Source organism: Ranitomeya imitator, chromosome 4, assembly GCF_032444005.1.
Source record: "Ranitomeya imitator isolate aRanImi1 chromosome 4, aRanImi1.pri, whole genome shotgun sequence".
Classification (NCBI taxonomy): Eukaryota; Metazoa; Chordata; class Amphibia; order Anura; family Dendrobatidae; genus Ranitomeya; species Ranitomeya imitator.
The window spans coordinates 478,196,481-478,223,968 of record NC_091285.1 but is presented as its reverse complement, the minus strand read 5'-3'; the positions used below and the strand labels follow the sequence as shown (position 1 = coordinate 478,223,968).

At 46.9% G+C, this 27,488-nt stretch overlaps 1 protein-coding gene across 1 annotated transcript in view; it reads left to right on the top strand.

The window, feature by feature from the left end:
* Window positions 1-27,488, top strand: part of AQP9 (aquaporin 9) — a 125,227-nt gene that overhangs the window by 74,565 nt on the left and 23,174 nt on the right. The window contains exon 3 of the mRNA XM_069765917.1: window positions 22,142-22,279. Coding sequence (XP_069622018.1) covers window positions 22,142-22,279 — 138 coding nt within the window. The remainder of the gene's footprint in view (window positions 1-22,141; window positions 22,280-27,488) is intronic.

Sequence of the window (27,488 nt, the reverse complement as noted above, 5' to 3'; positions counted from 1 at the left end):
CTTATCATTTTCTTGTTTTAATACTCCTACCTACTTTTTACTGACTTACAAAAGCACTTTTTTTGGTTTTGTAGCCTCATTGAGCTTTGAACTTCAAAGCCAGGTATATGCAATCACGAGAAAAGCTACTTAAAGTGGCCACTTGCAAGTTGTTCTCCTGTTTGAATCTCCTCTGAAGAGTGGCATCATGGGCTCCTCAAAACAACTGTCTAATGATCTGAAAACAATTCAACATAGTTGTTCATGGGAAGGATACAAAAAGCTGTCTCAGAGATTTAACCTGTCAATTTCCACTGTGAGGAACATAGTAAGGAAATGGAAGAACACAGGTACAGTTCTTGTTAAGGCCAGAAGTGGCAGGCCAAGATAAACATCAGAAAGGCAGAGAAGAAGAATGGTGAGATCAGTCAAGGACAGTCTTCAGACCACCTCCAGAGAGCTGCAGCATCAACTTGCTGCAGACGGTGTCACTGTGCATCGGTCAACTATACAACGCACTTTGTACAAGGAGAAGCTGTATGGGAGAGTGATGCAAAAGAAGCCGTTTCTGCAAGCACGCCACAAACAGAGTCGGCTGAGGTATGCAAAAGCACATTTGGAGAAGCCAATTTCTTTTTGTAAGAACGTCCTGTGGACTGATGAAACCAAGATTGAGTTGTTTGGTCATACAAAAAGGCATTATGCATGGCGGACAAAAAACACAGCATTCCAAGAAAAACACTTGCTACCCACAGTAAAATTTGGTGGAGGTTCCCTCATGCTTTGGGGCTGTGTGGCCAATGCCGGCACAAGGAATCTTGTTAAAGTTGAGGGACGCATGGATTCCTCTCAGTATCAGCAGATTCTTGACAATAATGTTCATGAATCAGTGACAAAGTTGAAGTTACGCAGGGGATGGATCTTTCAGCAAGACAATGATCCAAAACACCGCTCCAAATCTACTCAGGCATTCATGCAGAGGAACAATTACACTGTTCTGGTATGGCCATCCCAGTCCCCAGACCTGAATATCATTGAACATCTGTGGGATCATTTGAACAGGGCTGTCCATGCTCGGTGACCATCAAACTTAACTGAACTGAAATTGTTTGTAAAGAGGAATGGTTAAAAATACCTTCATCCAGGATCCAGGAACTCATTAAAAGCTACAGGAAGCAACTAGAGGCTGTTATTTTTGCAAAAGGAGGATCTACTAAATATCAATGTCACTTTTCTGGTGGGGTGCCCATACTTATGCACCTGTCAAATTTTGTTTGACTGCAGATTGCACATTTTCTGTTAGTGCAATATACCTCATTTCAAGGCAGAAACATTACTGTGTCCAACAGTTATTAGATATATGAAACTGAAATAGCTGTTGCAAAAAAAAAAAATTTTTATAAAACATTAAGCTTAAGATTAATAGGGGTGCCCAAACTTTTTCATATAACTGTAAATACATACAAAAGGTTAAGGTGCATGAGGATAGTTGAAAAGTAAGGCTTATGTCTACCCGGTTGATGAACCTTGTACAGTAGTTCACTTCACCTTAGTGAAGCTTTTCCACCACCTCACAAAGCCCTTGCCTGCTGGCCAAGAACTTACTCTTCACAGTGGGAATTATAACGAGGGCTCGGTCTCTAGGGCAGAACTTCCTTACCCTGCCTGACCATTTGTGGACCCTAGATTGAACTTCTTGTACCTGGAGCAGATGTCCTTTTATGATGGCTATCACCTTTGCAATCCTCGCCTGCATCTGAGCAACGTATTCGATGATGCTCCAGTAGGGGGTGGCTTCGGCTTCCCAAGTTTCCTTTGATATATCAAGTAAACCCCACAGATGTTGGCCATACAGAAGTTTGAATATTGAATAAAGAGAGAGCAGTAATGTCCCATGGAACCTCCCAGATAGAGAACAATCCCAGTCTCGACCATTTTCTTCTATGACCTTCCTAAGCATGTTCTTCAACCTTTTATTGAAGCTTTTCACAAGGCAGTCCATCTGAGGATGGCACACTGATGTTTTCAGTTGTGTAACTTGCAGGACCATACACAGTTCTCTCATTATGTTAAGCTGGTTTCACACTTGCGTTTTTGTCTGCTGCGTTTTTTTTCAAAAAAACGCATGCATTTTTTTCCCCTATATTTAACATTGAAAACGCATGCGTTTTTTTGTGTATGCGTTTGGTCGCGTTTTGCAACGCATGCGTTTTTTTACTGCATGCGTTTTTTTTCTAAAATGCTACTTGTAGTATTTTTAGAAGCGTTTTTTGGACCAAAAAAAACGCATGCGTTTTCATGCGTTTTTTTTGTGTCAAAAAATGCATTGGAGTCAATGGGGACGCATGCGTTTTTTGGTGCATGCGTTTTTTGCGTTAAAAAACGCATGCGTTTTTTTATTAAAAACACTGAAAACACACTAATATGCCACCACCCAACGTAAAGGTGATAAAGGGATCCTAACCCTACCCCTAACCCTAACCCTAGCCCTACCCCTAACCCTAACCCTAAGGGATCCTAACCCTACCCCTAACCCTAACCCTAACCCTACCCCTACCCCTAACCCTAAGGGATCCTAACCCTACCCCTAACCCTACCCCTAACCCTAACCCTAACCCCTTTATGGTTAGGGGTAGGGTTAGGGTTAGGGTTAGGGGTAGGGTTAGGATCCCTTAGGGTTAGGGGTAGGGTTAGGGTTAGGGTTAGGGGTAGGGTTAGGGTTAGGGGTAGGGTTAGGGGTAGGGTTAGGATCCCTTAGGGTTAGGGTTAGGGGTAGGGTTAGGGTTAGGGTTAGGGGTAGGGTTAGGGTTAGGATCTCTTTAGGGTTAGGGTTATGATCCCTACCCCTAACCCTACCCCTACCCCTAACCCTAACTATTTCTGTTTATAGTGGGTTTTTTACTTTTTTTTAATGATTGGCAGCTGTCACACATTTCTCAGCATGCGTTTAAAAAACGCAAACGCATGAAAAAACGCATGTAAACGCGGTAAAACGCCGCGTTTTTTACACCACATGCAAAAACGCATGCATCAAAAAAACGCAGCGTTTGCATGCGTTTACATGCGTTTTTTCACCATGCTTTTTTTGCGTTTTTTACCGCAAAAACGCACCCAAAAAAACGCAAATGTGAAACCAGCCTTACTCATAAAGGGTGTTCCTTGGTCGGTCAGGATCTCCCTCGGTAACCCGGTCTCAGAAAACCGCGGACAAACTCATGGGGTATACTCTTCGTAAAAGAGTTTCTCAGGGTACCGCAAAGCATAGTCAAGGATGACCAATATATAATGATGTCTACTAGTGTTGAGCGACCTTGACCTTTTTAGAGTCGAGTCGTGTTTCGCGAAACCCGACTATCTTAGAAGTCGAGTCGAGTGGAATCGGCCGATTATGGCGAAAAGTCGGGTATCGCCCGAAACACGAAACCCAATGCAAGTCAATGGGGGAGCATAGTCGGCAGTGAGTGGAGGCCAGGAAAACACCTACACTGCCCATTTTAATGGCAAAAACATCCATTCTTGTTAAAGAAGCTTGTCAATCGTAATTTAGCTTATAATAATTGGAAGGCATTTTAAATTGGGGGTCATTTGGCTAAAGTTGTGGGGGGTAGGGCTGGTTCAAGTAATTAGTGGACCCAGTAAATCTGGACCACGTCACGGCAGTGGAGCAGGGAGAGGTAAGTATTTCAACTTTGCAAGTGCTGTGATCCTGAGCAAGCAGGGGGGGCCCACTCGTTGGCATTGGCACTGGCACAGGGCCCCTCAAAGTACAGCGGTGTGTTTGCACGGCGGGGGCGCCTCCCACCGGCAGCAACACTTTTGCGTACTATGAGAGGCCCTGTGCCAGTGACGTCGCCAACTAGTATTCCTCCCCCCACCTGATGAAGGAACCTGCACTTTCATCTGCACCTTCCTCTTTGTCCCCGTGTAAGGTGGTATGGTATGCGGGAAGAGAAACCTGACTTTCAGCAGGGTCACAATCTTGCTGTATAGCGTGCACGGGGAATTTTGCATTATGGGTCAATGTACCAGCAGACTCATCTATCACTGGCTGGGCAATGGGCAGGATGAGGAGGAAACACAGATATAGGCCCAAAGAATAAAGTTGGCTAAATGCTGTTCAAAATTGGTAACACAGGACTAACCAGGGGGCATTGCAGTGGAGGACAACTGGAATGAGAGGCTGACACAGAGAGTAGGCCCAAATCAGTAAGTAGTCGAAATGCAGTTCAAAATTGGCAACCGTAGTAAACAGGCGGCACAGCTTTGTTCAGTGGAGGAGAACAGCAAGGAGTGGCAGACACCGATAGTAGGCCCCAACCCAACTAGTAGGCCAAATGCAGTCTAACATTAACAACTACTTAACGAGAGCCTGAAAATGGAATTTCAGGACAGGAAACCAGGAGAACAGCAAGGAGTGGCAGACACCGATAGTAGGCCCCAAACCAACTAGTACGCCAAATGCAGTTGTTCCATTTAACCACAATTTAATGAGAGCCTGAAGATAGAAGTTCAGGAAAGGCAACCTGGAGAACACCTTGGAGTGTAACACACCATCTCTCTACACCCCATACCCAATTTGTAGGCCTAATGCAGTGTAGTTTTCAACAACTACTAAACGAGAGTTGGAAGATCGAAGCAATGTGGACGAAACCTGGTGAACACCTTGGAGTGTAACACACCGTCTCTCTACACCCCATACCCAATTTGTAGGCCTAATGCAGTGTAGTTTTCTACAACTACTAAACGAGAGTAGGAAGACCGAAGCAATGTGGACGAAACCTGGGGAACACCTTGGAGTGGAACACACCATCTCTCTACACCCCATACCCAATTTGTAGGCCTAATGCAGTGTAGTTTCCAACAACTACTAAACGAGAGCCAGAAGATCGAAGCTCAGGAAAGGCAACCTGGAGAACACCTTGGAGTGGAACACACCATCTCTCTACACCCCATACCCAATTTGTAGGCCTAATACAGCGTAGTTTCCAACAACTACTAAACGAGAGCCAGAAGATCGAAGCTCAGGAAAGGCAACCTGGAGAACACCTTGGAGTGGAACACACCATCTCTCTACACCCCATACCCAATTTGTAGGCCTAATGCAGCGTAGTTTCCAGCAACTACTAAACGAGAGCATGAAGATCGAAGCAATGGAGAGGAAACCTGGGGAACACCTTGGAGTGGAACACACCATCTCTCTACACCCCATACCCAATTTGTAGGCCTAATGCAGTGTAGTTTCCAACAACTACTAAACGAGAGCCGGAAGATCGAAGCTCAGGAAAGGCAACCTGGAGAACACCTTGGAGTGGAACACACAATCTCTCTACACCCCATACCCAATTTGTAGGCCTAATGCAGTGTAGTTTCCAACAACTACTAAACGAGAGCATGAAGATCGAAGCAATGGAGAGGAAACCTGGGGAACACCTTGGAGTGGAACACACCATCACTCTACACCCCATACCCAATTTGTAGGCCTAATGCAGCGTAGTTTCCAACAACTACTAAACGAGAGCATGAAGATCGAAGCAATGGACAGGAAACCTGGGGAACACCTTGGAGTGGAACACACCATCTCTCTACACCCCATACCCAATTTGTAGGCCTAATGCAGCGTAGTTTCCAACAACTACTAAACGAGAGCCAGAAGATCGAAGCTCAGGAAAGGCAACCTGGAGAACACCTTGGAGTGGAACACACCATCTCTCTACACCCCATACCCAATTTGTAGGCCTAATGCAGCGTAGTTTCCAACAACTACTAAACGAGAGCCGGAAGATCGAAGCAATGGAGAGGAAACCTGGGGAACACCTTGGAGTGGAACACACCATCTCTCTACACCCCATACCCAATTTGTAGGCCTAATGCAGCGTAGTTTCCAACAACCACTAAACGAGAGCCAGAAGATCGAAGCTCAGGAAAGGCAACCTGGAGAACACCTTGGAGTGGAACACACCATCTCTCTACACCCCATACCCAATTTGTAGGCCTAATGCAGCGTAGTTTCCAACAACTACTAAACGAGAGCATGAAGATCGAAGCAATGAAGAGGAAACCTGGGGAACACCTTGGAGTGGAACACACCATCTCTCTACACCCCATACCCAATTTGTAGGCCTAATGCAGTGTAGTTTCCAACAACTACTAAACGAGAGCCGGAAGATCGAAGCTCAGGAAAGGCAACCTGGAGAACACCTTGGAGTGGAACACACCATCTCTCTACACCCCATACCCAATTTGTAGGCCTAATGCAGTGTAGTTTCCAACAACTACTAAACGAGAGCCGGAAGATCGAAGCTCAGGAAAGGCAATCTGGAGAACACCTTGGAGTGGAACACACCATCTCTTTACACCCCATACCCAATTTGTAGGCCTAATGCAGTGTAGTTTCCAACAACTACTAAACGAGAGCATGAAGATCGAAGCAATGGAGAGGAAACCTGGGGAACACCTTGGAGTGGAACACACCATCTCTCTACACCCCATACCCAATTTGTAGGCCTAATGCAGCGTAGTTTCCAACAACTACTAAACGAGAGCCAGAAGATCGAAGCTCAGGAAAGGCAACCTGGAGAACACCTTGGAGTGGAACACACCATCTCTCTACACCCCATACCCAATTTGTAGGCCTAATGCAGCGTAGTTTCCAACAACTACTAAACGAGAGCCGGAAGATCGAAGCAATGGAGAGGAAACCTGGGGAACACCTTGGAGTGGAACACACCATCTCTCTACACCCCATACCCAATTTGTAGGCCTAATGCAGCGTAGTTTCCAACAACTACTAAACGAGAGCCGGAAGATCGAAGCTCAGGAAAGGCAACCTGGAGAACACCTTGGAGTGGAACACACCATCTCTCTACACCCCATACCCAATTTGTAGGCCTAATGCAGTGTAGTTTCCAACAACTACTAAACGAGAGCATGAAGATCGAAGCTCAGGAAAGGCAACCTGGAGAACACCTTGGAGTGGAACACACCATCTCTCTACACCCCATACCCAATTTGTAGGCCTAATGCAGCGTAGTTTCCAACAACTACTAAACGAGAGCCGGAAGATCGAAGCAATGGAGAGGAGACCTGGGGAACACCTTGGAGTGGAACACACCATCTCTCTACACCCCATACCCAATTTGTAGGCCTAATGCAGTGTAGTTTCCAACAACTACTAAACGAGAGCCGGAAGATCGAAGCTCAGGAAAGGCAACCTGGAGAACACCTTGGAGTGGAACACACCATCTCTCTACACCCCATACCCAATTTGTAGGCCTAATGCAGTGTAGTTTCCAACAACTACTAAACGAGAGCCGGAAGATCGAAGCTCAGGAAAGGCAATCTGGAGAACACCTTGGAGTGGAACACACCATCTCTCTACACCCCATACCCAATTTGTAGGCCTAATGCAGTGTAGTTTCCAACAACTACTAAACGAGAGCATGAAGATCGAAGCAATGGAGAGGAAACCTGGGGAACACCTTGGAGTGGAACACACCATCTCTCTACACCCCATACCCAATTTGTAGGCCTAATGCAGCGTAGTTTTCAACAACTACTAAACGAGAGCCAGAAGATCGAAGTTTAGGAAAGGCAACCTGGAGAACACCTTGGAGTGGAACACACCATCTCTCTACACCCCATACCCAATTTGTAGGCCTAATGCAGCGTAGTTTCCAACAACTACTAAACGAGAGCCGGAAGATCGAAGCAATGGAGAGGAAACCTGGGGAACACCTTGGAGTGGAACACACGATCTCTCTACACCCCATACCCAATTTGTAGGCCTAATGCAGCGTAGTTTCCAACAACTACTAAACGAGAGCCGGAAGATCGAAGCTCAGGAAAGGCAACCTGGAGAACACCTTGGAGTGGAACACACCATCTCTCTACACCCCATACCCAATTTGTAGGCCTAATGCAGCATAGTTTCCAACAACTACGCTGAGGAAACGTAGTTTCCTCAGCGAGATACAAATATCTCGCTGAGGATCTGTTTATACCAAGGAAGGTGACGGGCACAAGGGGGCATTCTTTGCGTCTGGAGGAGAGAAGGTTTTTCCACCAACATAGAAGAGGATTCTTTACTGTTAGGGCAGTGAGAATCTGGAATTGCTTGCCTGAGGAGGTGGTGATGGCGAACTCAGTCGAGGGGTTCAAGAGAGGCCTGGATGTCTTCCTGGAGCAGAACAATATTGTATCATACAATTATTAGGTTCTGTAGAAGGACGTAGATCTGGGGATTTATTATGATGGAATATAGGCTGAACTGGATGGACAAATGTCTTTTTTCGGCCTTACTAACTATGTTACTATGTAACTACTAAACGAGAGCATGAAGATCGAAGCAATGGAGAGGAAACCTGGGGAACACCGTGGAGTGGAACACACCATCTCTCTACACCCCATACCCAATTTGTAGGCCTAATGCAGTGTAGTTTCCAACAACTACTAAACGAAAGCATGAAGATCGAAGCAATGGAGAGGAAACCTGGAGAACACCTTGGAGTGGAACACACCATCTCTCTACACCCCATACCCAATTTGTAGGCCTAATGCAGCGTAGTTTCCAACAACTACTAAACGAGAGCCGGAAGATCGAAGCAATGGAGAGGAAACATGGGGAACACCTTGGAGTGGAACACACCATCTCTCTACACCCCATACCCAATTTGTATGCCTAATGCAGTGTAGTTTCCAACAACTACTAAACGAGAGCCGGAAGATCGAAGCTCAGGCAAGGCAACCTGGAGAACACCTTGGAGTGGAACACACCATCTCTCTACACCCCATACCCAATTTGTAGGCCTAATGCAGTGTAGTTTCCAACAACTACTAAACGAGAGCCGGAAGATCGAAGCTCAGGAAAGGCAACCTGGAGGACACCTTGGAGTGGAACACACCATCTCTCTACACCCCATACCCAATTTGTAGGCCTAATGCAGTGTAGTTTCCAACAACTACTAAACGAGAGCATTAAGATCGAAGCAATGGCGAGGAAACCTGGGGCACACCTTGGGGAGGCAGACACCGTTAGTAGGCCCTACCAAAGTTGCAGTTTTAAAATTCCTAGAGGCTGAAAACAAGACTATTGACGCTCAGCTTTTTTCAAAGGAACACAGCTGAATTGAGTGGCGCAGACAGACACAGGTAGTAGGACTTAAACCAAAAATGTGGCTCACTGCAGCTTAAAAAAGTTACAGGGGTACACAAGCAGCAGTGCTCTGGGCAGTGGAGGACAATTTCAATAGTGGACCACAGACAGACTTTGTACGCCTACTATTAAAAAAAGGATGCTCTATGCAATTAAAAATAGGTTCCAGGGGTCCACGGCCAGCAGTGGTGTGGTCAGTGGACGAGTATTGGAAGGAGGGACCGCAGACAGGCGTAGTAGGCCTAACATAACAAAATTAGGCTGTAGACACTGTAAAATTGGTTCCAGGGGTACACGGGCAGCAGTGGTGTGGTCAGCGGAGGAAAATTGGAATTAGGGACTGCAGACAGACTTTGTAGGCTGTCCCCTGTGGACCATGCATCCAACACATTAACCCAGTGCGCCGTAATGGACACGTAACTTTTTGTGGACATGCCTACTGGTCCATGCGTCTCTTGTCAGGTGCACCTTTCTAATGTTTGATTGCCTGAGTGCTATGACAATGCAGACTTTTTCATGCCGGTGGAGGGCTGGGATGGCTTTTCTCGCAAAAGAAATGTCGACTGGGTAGCTTGAACCGTTGCACAGCGTAGTTCATCTGGACTTTCTAAATATAAAACAAAGAAAAAAAGGAGGCTACATGCACTTTCAGCTGGGTTCCAGGGGTACACGGCCAGCATTGGTCTGGTCAGTGGAGAACTATTGGAAGGAAGGACCGCAGACAGGCATCGAAGGCCTAACATAATAACAGATGGCTGTAGGCAATTTTAAATTGGTTCCAGGGGTACACGGGCAGCAGTGGTGTGGTCAGTGGAGGCCTAGTGGAAGGAGTGACCGCAGACAGGCATCGAAGGCCTAACATAATAACACATGGCTGTTGGCAATTTTAAATTGGTTCCAGGGGAACACGGGCAGCAGTGGCCTGGTCAGTGTAGTAGTAGTAGAAAGAACGGACCGCAGACAGGCATCGAAGGCCTAAAATATAAAAAAATTGGGCTGGCTGTAGGCAATTTTAAATTGGTTCCAGGGGTACACGGGCAGCAGTGGTGTGGTCAGTGGAGGCCTAGTGGAAGGAGTGACTGCAGACAGGCATCGAAGGCCTAACATACTAACACATGGCTGTTGGCAATTTTAAATTGGTTCCAGGGGAACACGGGCAGCAGTGGCCTGGTCAGTGTAGTAGTAGTAGAAAGAACGGACCGCAGACAGGCATCGAAGGCCTAAAATAAAAAAATTGGGCTGGCTGTAGGCAATTTTAAATTGGTTCCAGGGGTACACGGGCAGCAGTGGTGTGGTCAGTGGAGGCCTAGTGGAAGGAGGGACCGCAGACAGGCATCGAAGGCCTAACATAATAACAGATGGCTGTAGGCAATTTTAAATTGGTTCCAGGGGTACACGGGCAGCAGTGGTGTGGTCAGTGGAGGCCTAGTGGAAGGAGGGACCGCAGACAGGCATCGAAGGCCTAACATAATAACAGATGGCTGTAGGCAATTTTAAATTGGTTCCGTGGGTACACGGGCAGCAGTGGTGTGGTCAGTGGAGGCCTAGTGGAAGGAGTGACCGCAGACAGGCATCGAAGGCCTAACATAATAACACATGGCTGTTGGCAATTTTAAATTGGTTCCGTGGGTACACGGGCAGCAGTGGTGTGGTCAGTGGAGGCCTAGTGGAAGGAGTGACCGCAAACAGGCATCGAAGGCCTAAAATAAAAAAATTGGGCTGGCTGTAGGCAATTTTAAATTGGTTCCAGGGGAACACGGGCAGCAGTGGCCTGGTCAGTGTAGTAGTAGTAGAAAGAACGGACCGCAGACAGGCATCGAAGACCTAAAATAAAAAAATTGGGCTGGCTGTAGGCAATTTTAAATTGGTTCCAGGGGTACACGGGCAGCAGTGGTGTGGTCAGTGGAGGCCTAGTGGAAGGAGGGACCGCAGACAGGCATCGAAGGCCTAACATAACACATGGCTGTAGGCAATTTTAAATTGGTTCCGTGGGTACACGGGCAGCAGTGGTGTGGTCAGTGGAGGCCTAGTGGAAGGAGTGACCGCAAACAGGCATCGAAGGCCTAAAATAAAAAAATTGGGCTGGCTGTAGGCAATTTTAAATTGGTTCCAGGGGTACACGGGCAGCAGTGGTGTGGTCAGTGGAGGCCTAGTGGAAGGAGGGACCGCAGACAGGCATCGAAGGCCTAACATAATAACAGATGGCTGTAGGCAATTTTAAATTGGTTCCAGGGGTACACGGGCAGCAGTGGTGTGGTCAGTGGAGGCCTAGTGGAAGGAGGGACCGCAGACAGGCATCGAAGGCCTAACATAATAACAGATGGCTGTAGGCAATTTTAAATTGGTTCCGTGGGTACACGGGCAGCAGTGGTGTGGTCAGTGGAGGCCTAGTGGAAGGAGTGACCGCAGACAGGCATCGAAGGCCTAACATAATAACACATGGCTGTTGGCAATTTTAAATTGGTTCCGTGGGTACATGGGCAGCAGTGGTGTGGTCAGTGGAGGCCTAGTGGAAGGAGTGACCGCAAACAGGCATCGAAGGCCTAAAATAAAAAAATTGGGCTGGCTGTAGGCAATTTTAAATTGGTTCCAGGGGAACACGGGCAGCAGTGGCCTGGTCAGTGTAGTAGTAGTAGAAAGAACGGACCGCAGACAGGCATCGAAGACCTAAAATAAAAAAATTGGGCTGGCTGTAGGCAATTTTAAATTGGTTCCGTGGGTACACGGGCAGCAGTGGTGTGGTCAGTGGAGGCCTAGTGGAAGGAGTGACCGCAAACAGGCATCGAAGGCCTAAAATAAAAAAATTGGGCTGGCTGTAGGCAATTTTAAATTGGTTCCAGGTAAGGTTGCCGACTTTTGTCAAGGTCGGGTTTCATGAAACCCGACCCGACCCCAGTGTGGGGTCGGCCATGAAGTCGGCGATCTTTTGAATCTAGAATCGGAATTCCGATACCGATTCCCGATATGCTTCTCTCCGGCAGCCTTCCTTCCTAAGAATCAGCCCTTCCAGGACCTTCGGTGACGTCGCGGGTGACGTCGCGGCTTGTGATTGGCCGCGCGAGCGGTCACATGGGCGGCCGCGCGGCCAATCACAAGCCGCGACGTCACCGCGACGTCACCGCAAGGTCCTGGAAGGCTGATTCTAAGGAAGGAAGGTTCCCGGTTAGTACCAGGGCGCGTCAGAGGGTAAGTATTGCGATATTTTTTATTTTAATTCTTTATTTTACACTAAAATATGGATCGCAGGGCCTGAAGTAGAGTTTCCGCTCCTTCAGACCCTGGGAACCATGGAAACCCAATGCACTGCATTGGGTTTCGAGTTTTGCCCGACCCCGACCCCGACTTTTTTATAGGATCGGCCGATTTCACTCGACCCGACTTTTTCAAAAGTCGGGTTTCGTGAAACCCGACCCGATCCTATAAAAGTAAAGGTCGCTCAACTCTAGTTCCAGGGGTACACGGGCAGCAGTGGTGTGGTCAGTGGAGGCCTAGTGGAAGGAGTGACCGCAGACAGGCATCAAAGGCCTAACATAATAACACATGGCTGTAGGCAATTTTAAATTGGTTCCGTGGGTACACGGGCAGCAGTGGTGTGGTCAGTGGAGGCCTAGTGGAAGGAGGGACCGCAGACAGGCTTCGAAGGCCTAACATAAAAAAATAGGGCTGTTGGCAATTTAAAATTGGTTCCAGTGGTACAAGGGCAGCAGTACAATGGTCAGTGGAGGCCTAGTGGAAGGAGGGACCGCAGACTGGCTTCGAAGGCCTAACATAACAAAAATGTCAATACAATGGTATTGTCAGTGCCAGGCATTGAAGGATGTCAGCGCATAGACTAAACATTGGTGGAGCTGTGAGAGATAATTTTGCAAGTGGTAGAGCACTGTTTGAGCTGGGGGGGAACTGTCTTGTGGCCGGCGGTACAGGCCCAGGGCCCCTCATATTACAACGGTGTGTCTGACGTTGGGTGCGCACCACCACCGCCAGAGACACTTTATTGTACTATGAGGGACCCAGTGGCAGTGCCGTCGACCAAAAGCGGGCACACCCACCTCTTCAGACAAACAGCACTCTCACGGGTGCTGGCGCCAAGTGGCGATACCACGGCCCCGTGTGGGGAGTTTGGCCATTTAGTGAGGTGTAAACATGTCGTATGCTGGACAATCAGGTGCAGAAAATTACGAGATTGGAAAAGTCAATCAGAATAGTCCACAGGCAAGACCTTTTCATAGGAAAGCTAGGTGTCAGCCGGGCAAGGTGGGCCAAAAGATTTCGAAATCCAGTTGTGATTAATTTTAATGAAGGTTAGATCATCTACATTTTGGGTAGCCAGACGAGTCCTTTTTTCTGTTAGTATTGAACCTGCAGCACTGAATACTCTTTTTGATAGGACACTAGCTGCCGGGCAAGCAAGCTCCTGCAATGCATATTCTGCCAATTCTGGCCAGGTGTCTAATTTGGATGCCCAGTAATCAAATGGGAATGGCGGTTGAGGGAGAACGTCGATAAGGGATGAAAAATAGTTTGTAACCATACTGGACAAATGTTGTCTCCTGTCACTTTGAATTGATGCTGCAGTACCTGTCCTGTCTGCGGTCATAGCAAAATCACTCCACAACCTGGTCAGAAAACCCCTCTGGCCAACGCCACTTCTGATTTCTGCCCCTCTAACACCTCTGGTCTGCTGGCCCCTGCAGCTCGTGTGAGAACGATCACGGGCGCTGTGTGCAGGGAATGCCAGAAGCAAACGGTCAAAAAGAGTTGATTGTTTGGTTGCTAATTTTAGTTCCAAGTTCTCATGTGGCATTATATTTTGCAATTTGCCTTTATAGCGAGGATCAAGGAGGCAGGCTAACCAGTAATCGTCATCGTTCATCATTTTAGTAATGCGTGTGTCCCTTTTGAGGATATGTAAGGCATAATCCGCCATGTGGGCCAAAGTTCCAGTTCTCAAATCTGCGATTGTGCTTGGTTGAGGGGCAGTTTCAGGCAAATCCACGTCACTTGTGTCCCTCAAAAAACCAGAACCCGGCATTGCCGCGCCAACAATTTCCAGTGGCCCCGGAAAAGCTTCCTCATTAAAAATATAATCATCCCCATCATCCTCCTCGTCCTCCTCCTCCTCTTCGCCCGCTACCTCGTCCTGTACACTGCCCTGGCCAGACAATGGCTGACTGTCATCAAGGCTTTCCTCTTCCTCAGCTGCAGACGCCTGATCCTTTATGTGCGTCAAACTTTGCATCAGCAGACGCATTAGGGGGATGCTCATGCTTATTATGGCGTTGTCTGCACTAACCAGCCGTGTGCATTCCTCAAAACACTGAAGGACTTGACACATGTCTTGAATCTTCGACCACTGCACACCTGACAACTCCATGTCTGCCATCCTACTGCCTGCCCGTGTATGTGTATCCTCCCACAAAAACATAACAGCCCGCCTCTGTTCGCACAGTCTCTGAAGCATGTGCAGTGTTGAGTTCCACCTTGTTGCAACGTCTATGATTAGGCGATGCTGGGGAAGGTTCAAAGAACGCTGATAGGTCTGCATACGGCTGGAGTGTACGGGCGAACGGCGGATATGTGAGCAAAGTCCACGCACTTTGAGGAGCAGGTCAGATAACCCCGGATAAGTTTTCAGGAAGCACTGCACCACCAGGTTTAAGGTGTGAGCCAGGCAAGGAATGTGTTTCAGTTGGGAAAGGGAGATGGCAGCCATGAAATTCCTTCCGTTAACACTCACTACCTTGCCTGCCTCAAGATCTACAGTGCCCAGCCACGACTGCGTTTCTTTCTGCAAGAACTCGGACAGCACTTCCGCGGTGTGTCTGTTGTCGCCCAAACACTTCATAGCCAATACAGCCTGCTGACGTTTGCCAGTAGCTGCCCCATAATGGGAGACCTGGTGTGCAACAGTGGCAGCTGCGGATGGAGTAGTTGTGCGACTGCGGTCTGTGGACGAGCTCTCGCTTCTGCAGGAGGACGAGGAGGAGGAGGAGGGGGTGCGAACGGCTACAGCCAACTGTTTCCTAGACCGTGGGCTAGGCAGAACTGTCCCAAAGTTGCTGTCCCCTGTGGACCCTGCATCCACAACATTTACCCAGTGTGCCGTGATGGACACGTAACGTCCCTGGCCATGCCTACTGGTCCATGCATCTGTTGTCAGGTGCACCTTTGTGCTCACAGATTGCCTGAGTGCATGGACGATGCGCTCTTTAACATGCTGGTGGAGGGCTGGGATGGCTTTTCTGGAAAAAAGTGTCGACTGGGTAGCTCGTAGCGTGGTACAGCGTAGTCCATCAGGGCTTTGAAAGCTTCGCTTTCAACTAACCGGTAGGGCATCATCTCTAACGAGATTAGTCTAGCTATGTGGGCGTTCAAACCCTGTGTACGCGGATGCGAGGCTAAGTACTTCCTTTTTCTAACCATAGTCTCATGTAGGGTGAGCTGGACTGGAGAGCTGGAGAGCTGGAGATCGTGGAACTAGCGGGGGTCCCGGTGGACATGGCAGACTGAGAGACGGTGGGAGATGGTATTGTTGCCGCCGGTGCCCTAGATGCAGTGTTTCCTACTACGAAACTGGTGATTCCCTGACCCTGACTGCTTTGGCCTGGCAAAGAAACCTGCACAGATACTGCAGGTGGTGCGGAAAATGGTGGCCCTACACTGCCGGAAGGGATGTTGCGTTGATGACTAGCTTCATTGGCCGAGGGTGCTACAACCTTAAGGGACGTTTGGTAGTTAGTCCAAGCTTGCAAATGCATGGTGGTTAAATGTCTATGCATGCAACTTGTATTGAGACTTTTCAGATTCTGCCCTCTGCTTAAGGTAGTTAAACATTTTTGACAGATGACTTTGCGCTGATCAATTGGATGTTGTTTAAAAAAATGCCAGACTGCACTCTTTCTAGCATCGGATACCTTTTCAGGCATTGCAGACTGAGCTTTAACCGGATGGCCACGCTGTCCTCCAACAGGTTTTGGCTTTGCCACGCGTTTTGGGCAAGATACGGGCCCGGCAGATGGAACCTGTTGCGATGTTGATGCCTGCTGCGGCCCCTCCTCCTCCGCTTCAGAACTGCTGCTGCCTGCACCCTGTTCCCCCAATGGCTGCCAATCGGGGTCAAGAACTGGGTCATCTACTACCTCTTCTTGTAGCTCGTGTGCAACTTCGTCTGTGTCACCGTGTCGGTCGGTGGTATAGCGTTCGTGATGGGGCAACATAGTCTCATCAGGGTCTGATTCTTGATCATTACCCTGCGAGGGCAATGTTGTGGTCTGAGTCAAAGGACCAGCATAGTAGTCTGGCTGTGGCTGTGCATCAGTGCACTCCATGTCAGATTCAACTTGTAATGGGCATGGACTGTTAACTGCTTCACTTTCTAAGCCAGGGACGGTATGTGTAAAGAGCTCCATGGAGTAACCCGTTGTGTCGCCTGCTGCATTCTTCTCTGTTGTTGTTTTTGCTGAAGAGGACAAGGAAGCGACTTGTCCCTGACCGTGAACATCCACTAACGACGCGCTGCTTTTACATTTACCAGTTTCACGAGAGGAGGCAAAAGAGCTAGAGGCTGAGTCAGCAAGATAAGCCAAAACTTGCTCTTGCTGCTCCGGCTTTAAAAGCGGTTTTCTTACTCCCAGAAAAGGAGCGTTCGAGGCCTTGTGTAGCCAGATGACGAACCTGGCTCCACAGCTCCAGACTTAGGTGCAATATTTTTTTTCCCACGACCACCTGATGCTCCACCACTACCACTACCCTCATTACCAGCTGACAATGAACGCCCCCGGCCACGACCTCTTCCACCAGACTTCCTCATTGTTTTAAAAACGTAACCAAACTAACGGTATTTGTTGCTGTCACACAACTTACACGGTGAGCTATAACTTCAGTATGATTTAGCTACCCCTTTACAGGTGGGTGAGACCAAAAGGAAAATCAGGCACAATGTTACACACTCTGTTTTTGGTGGCAACAAATGAGAGAGATGCCACACACGCAGGACTGTCACTGAAGCACAAATGTAAATATTTATCTCCCACTGATTGATTTAGTGATTTTTTCAGGTAGATTTTGGAACCCAAATCAAGCAAAAAAAATAATAGGCTTTCTATGGCCCACAATTGGAGAGAGAGAGAGAGATGGCACACCCAGGAGTCAAGACTGGCACACAAGCAGAAAGGGCAATATTAATCTCCCACTGATTTGATTTTTTATTTTTTTTTCAGGGAGACTTTAGAAAAAAAAAATAATAAAAAAAAAAGATTTTTTCAGGAAGAATTTAGAAACCAAATAAAATAAAATGATTTTTTCAGGGAGAATTTAGAAAACAAATAAAACAAAAAATAGGCTTTCTATGGCCCACTGAGTGAGAGATGACGCACACAGGAGTCAGGAGTGGCACACAAGCCCAGAGGCCAATATTTATCTCCCACTGATTGATGTAGTGATTTTTTCAGGTAGATTTTGGAACCCAAATCAAGCAAAAAAAATAATAGGCTTTCTATGGCCCACAATTGGAGAGAGAGAGAGAGATGGCACACCCAGGAGTCAAGACTGGCACACAAGCAGAAAGGGCAATATTAATCTCCCACTGATTTGATTTTTTTTTTTTTTTTTCAGGGAGACTTTAGAAAAAAAAAATAATAAAAAAAAATGTTTTTTTCAGGAAGAATTTAGAAACCAAATAAAATAAAATGATTTTTTCAGGGAGAATTTAGAAAACAAATAAAACAAAAAATAGGCTTTCTATGGCCCACTGAGTGAGAGATGACGCACACAGGAGTCAGGAGTGGCACACAAGCCCAGAGGCCAATATTTATCTCCCACTGATTGATGTAGTGATTTTTTCAGGTAGATTTTGGAACCCAAATCAAGCAAAAAAAATAATAGGCTTTCTATGGCCCACAACTGGAGAGAGAGATGGCACACCCAGGAGTCAAGACTGGCACACAAGCAGAAAGGGCAATATTAATCTCCCACTGATTTGATTTTTTTTTTTTTTTCAGGGAGACTTTAGAAAAAAAAAATAAAAAAAAATGATTTTTTCAGGAAGAATTTAGAAACCAAATAAAATAAAATGATTTTTTCAGGGAGAATTTAGAAAACAAATAAAACAAAAAATAGGCTTTCTATGGCCCACTGAGTGAGAGATGACGCACACAGGAGTCAGGAGTGGCACACAAGCCCAGAGGCCAATATTTATCTCCCACTGATTGATTTATTGATTTTTTCAGGTAGAATTTAGAACCCAAATCAACCAAAAAAATAAATAGGCTTTCTATGGCCCACTATTTGTGAGAGAGATGGCACGCTCAGGACTGGCACACAAGCCCAGAGGCCAATATTAATCTCCCACTTTTTTTTTTTTTTTTTCAGGGAAAATTTATAAACCCAATTAAAAAAATAATAAATAGGCTTTCTATGGCCCACTATCTGAGAGAGAGAGATGGCACGCTTAGGACTGGCACACAAGCCCAAAGGCCAATATTAATCTCCCTTTTTTTTTTCAGGGAGAATTTATAAAACCAAAAAAATAAAAATAAATAGGCTTTCTATGGCCCACTATTTGTGAGAGAGATGGCACGCTCAGGACTGGCACACAAGCCCAGAGGCCAATATTAATCTCCCACTTTTTTTTGGTTTTTTTTCAGGGAAAATTTATAAACCCAATTAAAAAAATAATAAATAGGCTTTCTATGGCCCACTATCTGAGAGAGAGAGATGGCACGCTTAGGACTGGCACACAAGCCCAAAGGCCAATATTAATCTCCCTTTTTTTTTTCAGGGAGAATTTATAAAACCAAAAAAAAAAAAATAAATAGGCTTTCTATGGCCCACTATTTGTGAGAGAGATGGCACGCTCAGGACTGGCACACAAGCCCAGAGGCCAATATTAATCTCCCACTTTTTTTTTTTTTTTTTTTTCAGGGAAAATTTATAAACCCAATAAAAAAAATAATAAATAGGCTTTCTATGGCCCACTATCTGAGAGAGAGAGATGGCACGCTTAGGAATGGCACACAAGCCCAAAGGCCAATATTAATCTCCCACTGATTGATTTATTGATTTTTTCAGGTAGAATTTAGAACCCAAATAAAGCACAAAAAAAATAGGCTTTCTATGGCCCACTGAGTGAGTGATGATGCACACAGGAGTCAGGAGTGGCACACAAGCCCTGAGGCCAATATTTTTCTCCCACTGATTGATGTAGTGATTTTTTCAGGTAGATTTTGGAACCCAAATCAAGCAAAAAAATAAATAGGCTTTCTATGGCCCACTGACTGAGAGATGGCACACACAGGAGTCAGGAGTGGCACACAAGCCCTGAGGCCAATATTTTTCTCCCACTGATTGATGTAGTGATTTTTTCAGGTAGATTTTAGAACCCAAATCAAGCAAAAAAATAAATAGGCTTTCTATGGCCCACTGAGTGAGAGATGGCACAGACAGGGATGGCACTCTAGCAGAAATGCCAATCTTAATCTCCCACAAAAAAAAAAAAAGGAACTGTCCTTCAATTACTATCTCCCTGCAGTAATCTCAGCCAGCTCAGCCAGGTATGGCAGGCAGCAATAAGGAGTGGACTGATGCACAAATTACATAAAAAGTGTGGACAAACAAACAAGATAGCTGTGCAGAAAGGAAGGAACAAGAGGATTTGTGCTTTGAAAAAAGCAGTTGGTTTGCACAGCGGCGTACACACAGCAATGCAGCTATCAGGGAGCCTTCTAGGGCAGCCCAATGAGCTACAGCGCTGAGGAAAAAAAAAAATGTAGCTTCCACTGTCCCTGCACACCGAGGGTGGTGTTGGACAGTGCAAATCGCTACAGCACAAGCGGTTTGGTGGTTAATGGACCCTGCCTAACACTATCCCTGCTTCTGACGAAGCGGCAGCAACCTCTCCCTAAGCTCAGATCAGCAGCAGTAACATGGCGGTCGGCGGGAACGCCCCTTTATAGCCCCTGTGACGCCGCAGACAGCAAGCCAATCACTGCAATGCCCTTCTCTACGATGGTGGGGACCAGGACCTATGTCATCACGCTGCCCACACTCTGCGTTTACCTTCATTGGCTGAGAAATGGCGCTTTTCGCATCATTGAAACGCGACTTTGGCACGAAAGTCGCGTACCGCATGGCCGACCCCGCACAGGGGTCAGATCGGGTTTCATGAAACCCGACTTTGCCAAAAGTCGGCGACTTTTGAAAATGAACGACCCGTTTCGCTCAACCCTAATGTCTACAAGCAGATTTAACCAGAGGACTGACCAAGTCCATGGCAATTCTTTCAAATGGCACTTCTAAGATGGGTAGTGGCACGAAGGGGCTTTGAAAGTGAGAGGTGGGAGCAGTTAGCCGGCAGGTGGGGCAGGACTTGTAATACTTTAAGATTTCCTGGTGACATCCGGACCAATAGAACCTCTGCATGACTCGTGAATGGGCCACATCCAACTCTCTTCGTCTATAGGGTCCTGGTACCAATAAATGTTCCTCTATCACCTCCCTCACTTTCATGACCCTGTACAATAAGTCCCAACTCAACACTATTATGTTTTGTTTCAATTTTTACATTAATTGCATATGATTAACACGTCTATCCATCCTGTGATTATCATAATTAGTGTTGAGCGATACCGTCCGATACTTGAAAGTATCGGTATCGGATAGTATCGGCCGATACCCGAAAAATATCGGATATCGCCGATACCGATATCCGATACCAATACAAGTCAATGGGACATCAAGTATCGGAAGGTATCCTCATGGATCCCAGGGTCTGAAGGAGAGGAAACTCTCCTTCAGGCCCTGGGATCCATATTAAAGTGTAAAATAAAGAATTAAAATAAAAAATATTGTTATATTCACCTCTCCGGCGGCCCCTGGACATCAGCGGGAGGATCCGGCGTCCGGCACGGCTTCTTTCTTCAAAATGCGCGCCTTCAGGACCTGTGGAATGACGTCCCGGCTTCTGATTGGTCGCGTGCCGCCCATGTGACCGCCACGCGACCAATCAGAAGCCGCGACGTCATTCCTCAGGTCCTAGAAGGCGCTCATTCTAGGACTTTAGCTGAGGAATGACGTCGCGGCTTTTGATTGGTCGCGTGGCGGTCACATGGGCGGCACGCGACCAATCAGAAGCCGGGACGTCATTCCACAGGTCCTGAAGGCGCGCATTTTGAAGAAAGAAGCCGTGCCGGACGCCGGATCCTCCCGCTGATGTCCAGGGGCCGCCGGAGAGGTGAATATAACAATATTTTTTATTTTAATTCTTTATTTTACACTTCCGATACCGATACCCGATATCACAAAAATATCGGATCTCGGTATCGGAATTCCGATACCGCAAGTATCGGCCGATACCCGATACTTGCGGTATCGGAATGCTCAACACTAATCATAATTAAGCAACTTTTCTTTCTTAATATTGCCATTTCAGTGTTGAGGTGTGAGTGTATATAGACATAGAGTTACAACCACAATTAAACCAACAAACAAGTGCACAAATGTGTTGTAATTATCATTGTATTATTGTTAGCTTTTTGCAATATTAGTAATGACAAGTTATACCTAGAATTGAGAGTTTGAATGCCATAATTACACTGCTGCTAGCCAAATATGTGATGACAAGTCTTCACAACACAAAATGACAATATTATAAACCATAGTACCTGCTGTAGTTTACTACCCAATGTTATGATAACAATGATTTAAGTGTAAGTCTAGTAAATCAATGGATGGCGAACTTAAATATCTTTCAGTTCATTAACTGAAGCCTATAGGCCAAAATAAAGTTGTTCAATGAGAAAATAAATGTTGTATGAGGCCCTTTTATTATATTACAAAATATCAGATATATTATATTACAATATATCAGATATTGCTTTTAATTTTGCTGAAAGTTGCTCTGTTTCCCACTTTAATAATGCAGATCTAGTTTCTGTAAATAAAATATTCTCACAGAAAAACAATAATGGTGGTTTAATAATGATGAGTAATATGTATTGTGTGTTATTGTTTCAGGTGGCCATGTGAATCCAGCAGTTTCTTTTGCCATGTGTATGACTGGAAAACTGTCATGGGTCAAACTTCCGTTCTATATTAGTGCACAATTCTTGGGAGCCTTCACTGGATCTGCAGCTGTTTTTGGTGTTTATTATGGTATGTTCTGCAATGTATAATGTATATAGCTCAAAAAATCTCAATTTGTTGATGTTAAAGGAAAGTGACAGTGCCTGAATATTAAATCTGTTCCAGTGCATGTATCCTTAAGGTACCGTCACACTAGACGATATCGCTAGCGATCCGTGACGTTGCAGCATCCTGGCTAGCGATATCGTCCAGTGTGACACACAGCAGCGATCAGGCCCCAGCTGTGCTGTCGCTGGTCGGGGAAGAAAGTCCAGAACTTTGTTTCGTCGCTGGACTCCCCGCAGACATCGCTGAATCGGCGTGTGTGACACCGATTCAGCGATGTCTTCGCTGGTAACCAGGGAAAACATCGGGTTACTAAGCGCAGGGCCGCGCTTAGTAACCCGATGTTTACCCTGGTTACCATCGTTAAAGTAAAAAAACAACCGCTACATACTTACCTACCGCTGTCTGTCCTCGGCGCTCTACTTCTCTGCTCTGGCTGTGAGCACAGCGGCCGGAAAGCAGAGCGGTGACGTCACCGCTCTGCTTTCCGGCTGCCCGGCGCTCACAGCCAGACCAGAGAAGCAGAGCGCCGAGGACAGACAGCGGTAGGTAAGTATGTAGCGGTTGTTTTTTTACTTTTAGGATGGTAACCAGGGTAAACATCGGGTTACTAAGCGCGGCCCTGCGCTTAGTAACCCGATGTTTACCCTGGTTACCGGCATCGTTGGTCGCTGGAGAGCTGTCTGTGTGACAGCTCTCCAGCGACCAAACAGCGACGCTGCAGCGATCCGGATCGTTGTCGGTATCGCTGCAGCGTCGCTTAGTGTGACGGTACCTTTAAGTCCAATGTAATGTTATGCGTTCAATTAAAAATGCTGAGACAGACCACACAAGGTATGCATCACCTTCATAAAGAAGAGATTAAAGATTGCTATGCACAGCCAAGTACAGACGTGATACCATTACTGTACAAAGTGTGGGATGATGTTGGTGCTAAAGCCCATCTTCAAGGCAGCTTGTCTTTTTTTATCAATATCTTTTCTACTTTAGCGTCTAAACTGATCTGAACAATCTTTTTTTACTTTAGTTCCCACAATATGGTAAGGAAAGACATAAAAGCATAGGATGAATGACAAGTCAGTTAGATTAAGCTTAACCTGAACTAGGTAATTTAATGACTAATAGTGTTGAGCGATACCTTCCGATATCCAGAAGTATCGGTATCGAATTGGATCGGCCGATATCCAAAAAATATCGGATATCGCCGATACCCAATACCAATGCAAGTCAATGGGACACAAATATCAGAATGTAAATAAGCCCTTTCTTTCCTTCTACATCCTGTTCCGGAGGGGGGAAGAGTGTGGGCGGTGCGTGGGCGGACACTGTGCGTGTCTGTGTGTGCGGGAGGGGTCTGTGCGGGCCTGCCGGTGATCTGTATGGGCCTCTCATGGGTCTGTGCATGCCTGTCAGGGGTCTCTGCGGGCCTGCCGGGGGTCTGTGCGGGCCGGCCGGGGTCTGTGCGGCATGCCAGGGCTCTGTACAGTGTGCATGGCTCTGTGCGGCGTGAGGGGCTCTGTTGTGTGTGCGGGGCTCTGTGCGGCGTGCCGGGACTTTGTGCAGCATGCCGGGGCTCTGTTCGGCGTGCAGGGCTCTGTGCGTGTGTGCCGGAGCTCTGTGTGGCGTGCCGGGCTCTGTGCAGCATGCGGGGCTCTGTGCGGTGTGCCGGGGCTCTGTGCGGCATGCGGGGCTCTGTGCAGTGTGCCGGGCTTTGTGCGGCATGCGGGACTCTGTGCAGCCTGCCGGGGCTCTGTGCTGCGTGCGGGGCTCTGTGCGGCGTGCCGGGGCTCTGTGCGGCATGCCGGGGCCCTGTGTGGTGTGCGGGGCTCTGTGCGGTGTGCCGGGGCTACGTGCAGCGTGCCAGGGCTTTGTGCGGCCTGCGGGGCTCTGTGCAGCATGCGGGGCTCTGTGCGGCATGCCGGGTCTCTGTGCGGCGTGCGGGGCTCTGTGCGGTGTGCCGGGGCTCTGTGCGGCATGCCGTGGCTTTGTGCGGCCTGCGGGGCTCTGTGCGGCATGCCGGGGCTCTTTGCGGTGTGCCGGAGCTCTGTGCGGCATGCCGGGGCTCTGTGCGGCGTGTCGGGGCTCTGTGCAGCATGCGGGGCTCTGTGCGGCGTCCCTGGGTTCTGTGCGGGCTGCCGGGGCTCTCTGGCTGTGTGCAGGCATTGTCCGATGGGACTAAAAGTCCCATCGGACGATGCCTACTACAGTGACAGTGGTTGACTCATTAGCCAATGATGGGACAGTAGTAGTCCCATCATCCGGCTAATGTGTTGAATGAAAAAAAAAACATACATGCTACATACATGCTACATACAGGCTACATGCATGCTACACATGCTACATACAGTACATGCTACATACATGCTACATACAGGACATTCATACATTACATACAGTACATACATACAGACATACAGTACATTAAACATAGAGTTCATACTCACCATTACTTGTCACTTTCTGTTCCCCGAAGCCAGTGTCATCTGTAAAAAAAATATGAAAATAGCAAACAACCAATATACTCCCTGTCCAAAGAAATCCACGAGTGCCCCATGACGATCTCCCGTGGAGAGCAGCAGCATCATCTGATGCGACTGCTCTCTAGGGGCTCCAGGAACATAATGACAGGAGGAAGGTATCCTTCCACAATGTATTCCTCCACCGCTGTAGAAAAAATAGTCCCTAGTCTCACTTTTGGCATTGCTGTATGAGAAATTTTCCCACGCAGCAATTGCCATAAAGTGAGACTTTGTCCTAAGGTAACCTCTCAGTGATGCACTGCAGGAGCCATTGTCGCCTGTCAGTGTGTCACTGAGGGTCCTATAGAGCAGTGACATCACCCGATGTCACTGTTCTATATGGGAGATCGTCGTGGGACACTCGTTATTAATTGGACTACGGCGGACAGGTAGTATACAGTTTATTATTTTACATTTTTTGCAGGCGCTGAAGTATGGTAAGTATGGTTAAATGAAGAATATTAAAATACTTTTTTCCTAATGTGTGTGTTTTATTAACCCTTTATTACTATTGGATTAATAATGGATAGGCATTTTATTGACGCTTCTCTGTTATTAACCCGGCTTAATGTCACCTTACAATAGCAAGGTGACATTAACCCCTTATTACCCCATATCCCACCGCTACACGGGAGTGGGAAGAGAGGGGCTAAGTGCCGGAATTGGCACATCTTACAGATGTGCCATTTCTGGGGCGGCTGCGGACTGGTATTTGTAGCCAGGGGGGCAATATCCATGGCCCCTCTCTAGGCTATGAATATCAGCCAGCAGCTGTCTACATAGCCTTTCTGGCTATAAAATATAGGAGGACCCCACGTCAATTGTTTTTTTGGGCCCCCCTATTTTAATAGCCAGTAAAGGCTACGCAGACAGCTGCGGGCTGATATTCATAGCAGGCTACAGATATTGGTCCCCGGCCGTCGGCTTTCCCCCTCTGGTGCAGAAAATTGCACGTGAGCCCACGCTGTTTTTTTACATTTTTTTCCATTTTTTTCTTTTTTTTTTTAAAATTCAACGCTCATTAAGGCCTCTTTCACGCTTGTGTCGGTACGGGTCCGTCGCTATGCATCGGGCCAATGTACTGACGCATTTTGTGAAATTTTTGCATGACGTGGGCAGCGGATGCAGTTTTTCAATGCATCCGCTGCCCATTCTGAAGTCCGGGGAGGTGGGGGCGGAGTTTTGGCCGCGCATGCGTGGTAGAAAATGGCAGATGCGACGGACAAAAAAACCTTCACTTGAACGTTTTTTCGTGCCAACGGTTCGCCAAAACACAACGGATCCATTGCACGACAGACGTCACGTGTGGCCATCTGTCGCGATCCGTCGCTAATACAAGTCTTTGGGTAAAAAACGCATCCTGCGGGCACATTTGCAGGATCTGTTTTTTTCCCAAAGCGACAGATTGCAACGGATTGCTAAAAACGCAAGTGTGAAAGTAGCCTTAGAAATATCGGCCTTTCTATTATATATCTATGGATATACAATATCCATAGATATATTTAGAGATAGATATATCTATAGATGCATAGATGTATCTATCCATATATCTGGCTGCTTCACACATCAGGTTTATGCCGTCAGGCACAATCCATTTTTTGCTGCCTGATTCGTTTTTTTTCAGCCGGATCCGTTTTTTCCACTGATCCGTTTTTTCCACAGGATCTGTTTTTTTCCGCCGGATACGTTTTTTTCTTCCGGATCCATTTTTTTCCGCCGGATCCGTTTTTTTCAAAACTCGCCAGATTGTGCCTAACAGCAAAAACCTGATGTGTGAAAGCAGCCAGATATATGGATAGATACATCTATGTATCTATAGATATATCTATCTATAAATATATCTATGGATAGATATATCCATAGATATATAATAGAAAGGCCGATGTTTCTAAGGCTACTTTTACACTTGCGTTTTTAGCAATCCGTCGCAATCCGTCGTTTTGGGAAAAAAACGGATCCTGCAAATGTGCTCACAGGATGCGTTTTTTACCCATAGACTTGTATTAGCGACGGATCGCGACGGATGGCCACACATCGCGTCCGTCGTGCAATGGATCTGTCGTGTTTTGGCGGATATTCGTAGTATTTTAATATTCTTCATTTATTACACTGGCTTCAGGGAACAAAGTGACAAGTAATGGTGAGTATGAACTCTATGTTTAATGTACTTTATGTCTGTATGTATGTATTGTATGTAATGTATGAATGTACTGTATGTAGCGTGTATGTAGTATGTATGTATCATGTATGTAGCATGTATGTAGCATGTATGCATGTATGTAGCATGTATGTAGCATGTATGTAGCATGTATGTAGTATGTATGTAGTATGTATGTATCATGTATGTAGCATGTATGTAGCATGTAGTATGTATGTAGCATGTATGCAGCATGTATGTAGCATGTATGTAGCATGTTTTTTTTTCCTTTCATTCAACACATTAGTCGGATGATGGGACTACTACTGTCCCATCATTGGCTAATGTGTCAATCACTGTCACTGTAGTAGGCATCGTCGGATGGGACTTGTCGTCCCATCGGACGATGCCTGCACACAGGCACAGAGCCCCGGCAGCCCGCTAAGAGCCCCACACGCCGCACAGAGCCCCGGCACGCCGCACAGAGCCCTGGCACGCCACACAGAGCCCCGACACA